This window comes from Conger conger, chromosome 14 (assembly GCF_963514075.1).
Source record: "Conger conger chromosome 14, fConCon1.1, whole genome shotgun sequence".
In the NCBI taxonomy this organism is placed as follows: Eukaryota; Metazoa; Chordata; class Actinopteri; order Anguilliformes; family Congridae; genus Conger; species Conger conger.
In genome coordinates, this window is record NC_083773.1 from 34121461 (window position 1) to 34130143 (window position 8683).

Below are 8683 nucleotides of genomic sequence, written 5' to 3' on the forward strand. Positions count from 1 at the left end.
GCCCCCAGCTGCCACACAACCCCAAAGCATAATGGATCCACCTCCATGCTTCACAGTTGGCAAGGTGTTCTTCTCTTCAAATACCTTCTTTGGTGGTGGCCAGAAAGCTTTGGTTTCATCCGTCCAAAGCATATTGTTCCAAAAGGCTTCAGACTGTGTTTTCTTTCGTATACATTAGACGTTTAATTTTGTGTTGAGTTCGTTCTTTCTGGCAACTCTGCCATGTAGGTTTTTCTTGTTTAAAGTGCATTGTATTGTTGTCCTGTGAACAGCTAGACCTGTGTTTGCTACTCATTTTGCAGCTCTTTTGCAGTGATGTGTGGGTTCTTCTGAACATTTCTCACCAGGTCTCGGGCCATTCTATCTGAAATGTATCTTCCATTTTTTCTGACAGTGTAAATTTGAGAGTTTTTGTAGCCTTCTCCTTCTTGGTGGAAATGAACCATCTTCATTCTGAAATCCTTGGACAACTGTTTAGAGGAACCCATGGTTGTTAACACCAGACAGAACAGCCACAGCTGGATACTTTAGAAGGCATGGAGTTACTTCAGAATAAAAAGTTCAGCCCTGGGATTATACTCACCTGATTCATTGAAGCTCTAATGAGTAAATCACCTGGGTCTGGGCCTTAGTAAACTTTCACATTACTGTGGAGGAATTTCAGCCCACTTCTCTTAGCAGTACTGCATTAAATCAGACAAACGTTTTCAAGCAAGAACTGCTTTTAATGCCCTACCATCGGATTTGGATGTGTAGGGTTTTTTATTATTTCTGCTAAAGGTGTTGCAATCAATTATTAGGGGGCTATTACTTTTTCCCCAGGGGTAAATAACCTTTTTCATGAAAGAAATGAAATGGCAAATTAAGAAATTTGTTTTTGTGTTTAACGAGATTCCCTTCAAATAATTATTAAATGTTCTTGAAAGATCTGAAACCTGTATAATACATAACGTAATCTAATTATGAGTGGTTGTGCGGTGGATTAATATACAAGTGAACACCTTACTATTAACTAAACAATGGCCTAAAGAAATAAGGCACTGCTGTTGTTATTTTTTATACAGGAATGAACGTACCCTGGGGCACTCTCACACATCCAGAATAAGCTATACAATTGAACCGCATGGCAATGACATAAATGTATTTTTTTACACAAACTATTCAATAGCAGATTTATGTATTTTCAGGGAACATAATTATAAACTACCGTTTCTGTAAATGGTCAAACATATTCATATTCCTCTTTTGATCTCAAATCCAAATGCCTTATGTAAAACAACAAATGCATTCTACCGTTTCCATACCTTTCTGTATATGGCTAGATATGTTAGCAATGTTATAGGCCTAGCTTCATCTATATCTTATCATTATAACCATTAGAGATCCATTGTAACCATTCAAATTTCAACTCCACGCAGACAACTTGCACATGAACTCGTAGGCGTGAGAGCGGAAAATGAATGATAACATCACAGGTATAGGGAGAACAAAAAAAACGGTTTAAAACATTATTGCGTCACCTAACGCCTTACCTGAGTTTTGAGCATACGTTAAACTGAATTTATTTATTTATTTTCGGGAAAGCCAACCTACCGGTCTGCGGAAAAATGAAGGAGGGGCCCTGGTTTGTTTGCCTCCAAATTCAAACTGTGGCCCAATAAGCGTCTCTGGTGTGCGGGCAGGGCGGTCGCAGGCGTGACAGATCCTTCCCTGTCAACCAATACGGAATAGACGTGGGACGCTGCTGGGTGAGACGCAAAATACAAATGCGATAGTTAGCTGCTTTTTAAAAAAGTACGTTGTCCGGATTCAGAACCAGGATATTCCTGTGGCGTGAGGGACGTGTCTTGCGGTGCAATGGCTTTATCCCAGTGCTTGGATGATTCTCCGGGGTTGAGGCCGTTTATGCGTGGTAACATTAACATTCAGGAGCTGTACAACGAACGGCACCGGCTTGCTTTGGAGGAGCTGGTCGCGGGTGGGGTAAACGCTTACTCGGATTTCTTAAAAAAGGAGAAGATACCCAATTTTCTGTCCGACGAGGAAATCCAAGGAATCAGCAGCGCTGCGGTAGTGCCGCGATGCGGGTCTCTGGCAGGGGAGGATACGGGATTGGAACACTCCATGACTAGCTCGATGGATTGCTCCTCCGTCACTTACTTCCCCGAGGTGTCGGACGTTGAGCCCCCGCTTCTGGAAATCGGCTGGCCGGCATTCACCACAGGTTCTTACCGGGGAGTCACCAGGGTTGTCGCCCACTTTCAACCCAGCTACGGCGAGAGCATCTACAGCTGCAAAGAAGCTGCGAGAAGAATGATCAAAAGCGCAAAAGAGGTACGCTCTTGGAAGATATTGAATAATACTACATTTTACTTTATTTTATTGTATATAAGTACATTCTGATGCCGGCTCTGTCCCTGACACCCAGCCCCGTCTGCCCGTCCTGCATTAATTTAATAATTTATGGTGGGCTACCCAATTTGTCTAGAAAAGGAATGTGAATACTGTCTGTGTGCGTACGCAGACATTGCACAAACCTTTAAAATCAATCCATGACGTGGTGAACATGCTAGACTATATCACGTAGGTCTACATATCCGAAAGTAAGACCTAATTATTTCCATTTCAGATTGATACAGATTAACGTTAATGGATGTGTATGTTGTAACGTAATCGTTAGATGGCTTATAACTGTGGTTGTAGGCAAACACTGTCTGATCCAACCGAAAAGATACAATAAAGCTTACATTATTTTAAAATCATGGAAACTGTCTAGCTATACATTCAAATCCTATTTGAAAGGACAGTGTTCATACACGCAGCCATACGACTCCTGCAGCCCTTGACAGAATTTTCGTCGATGAGTCAGCTGAATATGTCAATCTTATTGTTTCCTATCGAAGAACACGCCCCATTGCCTGAAAGTAATCCAAGGTATATGAAACTCCCCGAGGGTGTGTTTTGCTTGTGCTCACATGCAAGTATCTTCAACTGAGTGCCCTCACCTGCCTCTACCAGGGATGAGGGGTCCGGGAACCAGGACAGTCCGTAACAGTGACCCCATTACATGACTTTGACAAATTAATGTGTTGCAAAGAAATATAGGCTGTCATAACTCCGATACGTTTCAAGACCCTCATTGCCTGTGAGTCGCGATGCTACAGTAAGTAACCCCAGGAATGGCAAGAGTGTAAGGTGGTTTTGAGGTAGAAAATAAAGCCTCGAGCGACTGAAACTATCCATAAACTCGCACCAGCACGCTGTACATTTCTCCGATATAATAGGCATTCAAAGGCTGTAATTCATCCTAACTCTAAAATATGCTGTGGTTCACCACGCATGTGTCAGTGATGGGACTGTACTTGCATCTGATTTAATTTATGAGATATTATATCTGGCCAGCGCTTGCTCTTAGATTTACTGTTTTACACAGCTAATCGTGTGTCAATTTACCCATATGCAAAAGGTTTGTAAAAATCATATATGTTGATTTAATATGTTTTACTAAATGAAATGTGTAGAAAGCATGCATTTCTGTACATGCATATGGCCCCTTGGTTATATTAAAACTGTGTGACAGGAAGGTCGTGCTGAATATGATAGATATTTTTAAAGATTTCATTTGATGGTGTCAACAAATTGTGATGCCCTCACATCCTGTAATCACTGAAGGCTGCCTCTGCATCGGTCTAACCTACAGGAATTGTGTTGGTTTTTAAAACATTTAAAGTAATTTGTTCTGGGAAATGTTTGCAGGTGATTGCTGTGGTGACTGACTCCCTCACAGACCTGGATATCTTCAGGGACCTGCAGGAGGCCTGTACCCAGCGCAGGGTTCCCGTGTACATCCTGCTGGACCAATCCTGTGTCCCCTCCTTCCTGCAGATGTGCCAGCACCTCAACCTGCCCCTGGATGAACTACGGGTATGGGTCAGCTCACCTGTACCTGCCTAGTGTCTACACTCACCTGTACTCCCTTGGCCTCAAATCTACTGGCCTACGGTTATCTGTACTTGTCTATGCTCTTCTGTACTAGAGGGCGGCCTGTAGCGTAGTGCTTAAGGTACATGACTGGGACCTGCAAGGTCGGTGGTTTGATCCCCGCTGTAGCCGCACCGCCGTCGGGACCTTAAGCGAGGCCCTTAACCCTGCATTGCTCTAATCAATCTGGATAAGAGAATCAATCTAGATTCCATTCCAAATTCCATTAACGTATACATTCCATTCAACTTTCATGCAACTTTCAGACAACTTGCTTCTCAGTAAATGAGATGAGATGAGAAGAAGTAGATGGATTAATACAATCAGCATCCTCAGTGTTGGTGATGACTGAAATTATGATGATATGGAGGGTAACCCATTTTTGCAAATACAAATGGTAGTGCAGCCTGTAGTGTAGTGGTTAAGGTACATGACTGGGACCCGCAAGGTCGGTGGTTCGATCCCCGGTGTAGCCACAATAAGAAAATAACAATTAGATCTGCACAATAATCCTTAACCCTGCATTGCTCCAGGGGAGGATTGTGTGGGAACCTGTGTGAGAAAGGGCATGAGAAGAGGGATTGATCACCTTGCCTCATTTATGTGTTGTTGGCTCAAAGCCCCGGGGTGCTTCAACTCTGTCATTTTTCTGAAGTTCGCTGGGAAAAGATTATTTGTGTATGTGACTGTCCCTCTTTGTTAGTCTGGTTTGAATTACACCTGGGCCCAGTATTTCAAAACTTTTAAATCTAGATCAGAATTATTTCGAAATCCCTTTTTTTTGCTATCCCGGATCAAATAGATTTTGTAGGTTTTGTTCCGTTTTTTAAAATAATTTCCAGATCATCCAGATACCAAAAGATCGGGATTACATAATTTACATTTGCAGTTTTTGGATATGTCTATCTGTTGAGTGAAATAATTCATTTCATTCAGATGAACATACATGAGTGGACATGTTGGAAAATGTGTAATTCTCTTTGCATATTCGGCATATTCATCTGCATTAGTACACAATACATAGGCAAAAGTCAGTTCAAAATGAATTCTCACTGAGTAATGAGAACAATTCCAGACACAAAAAAAGAACTTCTGAACACAACTATTTTGAGAGCATAATGTTTTTACTGATCAAAAGACCCTAGTTTAGATAATGGTGTCTCATTGCTGGATGCTGGTGTCACATTTTTTAAGGAATAACCATGAAATTCATATTTTTAATCTAATCCTAGAATTAGATTAGAATTAGAATAAAATATTGCAGAAATCCTGTCCAAAAATGTGAAATCCTGGGCCCTGGTGTGGGAATGCACCTGTAATTTAACGATGAATGTCTCTGCTGCAGCAAATGCGTGTGCGCACCATAACCGGGGCCACCTACTTCCTGCGCTCTGGAGCCAGGATCACGGGGAAGGTGCACGAGCGCTTCATGCTTATTGACGGAAACCGCGTGGCCACAGGCTCGTACAGGTACGCAAAATCAGAAAATAACTGATTCATTTACTCTGCCAGACCTTACACCTGCAAAATGTGTACACAGGACCGCTTCTTGGCCACCAAGTTGTGCTCGTTAGCTGAGGTTTCCCTTAGGATAACGCACAATGAAGGGATTTAGCTTGTAGCCCAGCATTCCCAAAATGGAGGGTTAGGGACCCTGTGGTGGCTGAGACTGGGTTAATTCACACACTTTACAGGGAGCCCTGGCTTAAACCCCTACGAGGGCAAGCCTAAGGCAACAGTGGCAAGGACAAGCTCCCTACTTTTACTATATACATACGTTATGTTCATTCCATCTCATTCATTTAGCTGCACATGGTGCTTTCTAGTCTTCAGGTAAGCCATGAGCTGAAATGGGCCGAATGGCCTGTTCTGGTGTTTGTAAAAGGTTCTTGTAAACCTTAAATGTTGAAAAAATAAATAAATAAATAAAAACTATTTTAAAACCACGTGGTCACGCTGCATCTCTCTTTCTTTTAGGTTCAACTGGACGGACGGTAAGCTGAACAGCAGCAATCTGATCGAGATGTCCGGCCAGGTCACGGAGCACTTCGACGAGGAGTTCCGCATCCTGTACGCGCAGTCGCTGCCCATCAACGCGCGGCCTGCCCCCAGAAGCGCCCGGAACAGCGGCATCTACGAGCACCTCCTTCTCAAGCCTCCTGCCGCAGCTCCGTCCTCTCCGGCCTGCGCCGCCCCCTTGGAGCTGGAACCCGAGCTCAGCAGGATGACCAGCACTCCCAACCGGGAGCAGGGGCCCGGCGGGGGGCCGGGGGAGCGCAGCCGGAAGAGCAGCGCGCTGTCCGACTCCTCCACGCTCGGCGAGGACTGGATGGAGCAGGAGCACGTGAGGGAGGTGGTCGTTAGTGGGATCCCCGCTGCCGCGCCCACGGACGCTCCCATAGTCATGTTCCCGGAGGGCGAGGGGCCTCCTGCTTCGTCTGTCCCGGCCCCTGCCTCCTGCCACACCTCCACGCAGACCTGCACCCACATGGCAGACCACTGCGTGCAGACCGACCCGGAGGCTCCGCCCAAACGCCCCCGCCTGACCGCCCTCTCTCCCGGCGCCGTCGCCCGGAGCGACGCCGGCCCCGCCCCCGACGCCCAGCCCCGTCTGCCCGTCCTGCAGCCCCCGCCCCCCGACGGGAACCTGCGCGACTGCTTCCGCAAGCTCACCAAGGAGCGGCAGTACCACTACTCCTCCATCCGCACCAAACTGGACCACATGGTGGCGCTGCTGTCCCACCGCCGCGAGCTGGTGGACCTCACCAACCTGGCGCTCAGCCCGCGCCTGCACCGCGCCCGCAAGGGCCAGCTGCCGGACCGCTCGGCCAACCCACACGGCACCGAGAACCCACTCGTCAACCCCTGGGGCCGCCAACGTTGCCTGCAGTGAGGGCCCTGCGCGGGCCTTGTGCGTGTCTGAAATGCGTGTCTGAAATGCCACTGCTCTTTACATGCTGGTGATATTTGCAAAATGCCCCTGCAGAGAATACTCAACCAAAGTGTCAGTAACCGTATAAAATAGGATTTTGAATATTGGGTGATGGTAGATGTTTCTAGAAAAATATATATATGTGCAGGCATTTTACTGGTGTTTAAAGGGTTAAAACATTTCCAAAAAAATTTTTTGATCCCGGTCTGGATGGATCCCCATCAGGTCCGTGTTTAGCTGCTGTTGAGTCATTCACTAGTGCCTCGTGTGACCTGGAATACTGTGCTGTAGTTACTGTTAGCTTTCTCCCTCTGCCTCCTCCCACATGTGGCTGTTGTTTGAAGGTATATGATTGCACTGCAGCTCTGCCTTCCTGCTTTTACACCATGTTTGTGCTGTGCACTTTACTGAAACACAACTCTTTTGGCCTGGGGGCTACAAACAGGCTATTTAACCCTAAGAACAAGGTGAGAAAGCAAATATATGTGTATATTTTTGTGTGTGTTTTGTTTTGTTTCATTGTTTTATTCAAACTTGCCCTGGGTTTTATTCCTTAATTCTCATTTCTGTATTCTGTAAATATAAGAGTTTGGCAAGAGAACAGAAAACGCAAACATGTACGAACGGTCCTAAAATAGCAATGCTGTTTTGTTAAATCTGGCATGTATGTACTTGTCAACTCTGTACTGTGTATGGTGCTTTATATTTTTGCTTCCTTTCTCTCCGTCTGCAAAGCTGGCTCTGTCCTGAGATGCTGTGCTCTACATGTAGATGTTGGAATATACAGAATTATTTTGTCACACTACAAAATTATGAACTTTTTGGTAGTGGTGAGAGATTGCAGGCTTCAGAGATAATTTATTTGTCACGTTTAACATCAGGTTTTTATTTTATTTATGGGGACCTCAATCAGAATTTGTGAATTGAAATGTCATGTCTCATATCTCAGCAGGGAGATGTGATCACTCCTTGCTTGAAAAAACTGTGATAAAAGGGATAATAAAATGGGTGAGTAATGACCAGGCTGTTCAGGAATCATTTAACAAAATATTTGCAAAAGGACAGTGTGTCAAGGTGGTGGGGCCCCTCACAAAACAACTGGAAACAAGGTAAGGTGAATAATGCACATTCAGCAGGACAATCAGCCTGTTAGTTTGAGTAGTTTATCGTCTGTATATATATTTTGACCCAGGATATATTTACTGATGTAGGTTTGGCTATCATGAGTGTATACAAGTTGCCATCAAAATGTAACTTGCAGTTCTTGCAGTTACAACTTGAGGCTGTGATAAGCGCAGAACAACCAGCTTTCAGATTGTAACCACATGGGAGAGTCATGACTTTAACTTCCACAAGGTGGTGATAATGTTCTTCTGTACTGGCTGTGAGTCATACACTCAGTGAGCACTTTTAGGTATTTATTAGTACTTTATTAGGTTTTTATTAGTCTTATTTTTTTATACTTGTGCTGCTGTAGCCTATTCACTTAGAGGTTTGATGCACTGTGTGTTCAGAGATGCTCTTCTGCATATCACTGCTGTAATGTGTGGTTATTTGCTTTACTCTCACCTTCCTGTCAGCTTTGACCAGTCTCTGACCCTTCTCTGACCTCTCTCATTAACAGGGCATTTCTGCCCACTGAACTGCTGCTCACTGGAAACAACCTTTCCACGGTCAAAAGCACTTTGATAACTTTTCTTCCCCATTCTGACATTTGGTCTGAAAAACAGCTGAACCTCTTGACCATGTCTACATGCTTTTATGCATTTA

At 44.6% G+C, this 8683-nt stretch overlaps 1 protein-coding gene across 1 annotated transcript; it reads left to right on the forward strand.

Moving 5' to 3' along the window:
- Window positions 1-1748: 1748 nt before the first annotated feature.
- Window positions 1749-7932, forward strand: fam83d (family with sequence similarity 83 member D). Its single transcript, XM_061220484.1, has 4 exons — window positions 1749-2334; window positions 3757-3924; window positions 5327-5451; window positions 5959-7932. The coding sequence occupies exons 1-4, from the start codon at window positions 1858-1860 to the stop codon at window positions 6872-6874; spliced, it is 1686 nt and encodes a 561-aa protein (XP_061076468.1). The 5' UTR covers window positions 1749-1857; the 3' UTR covers window positions 6875-7932.
- Window positions 7933-8683: the final 751 nt, after the last annotated feature.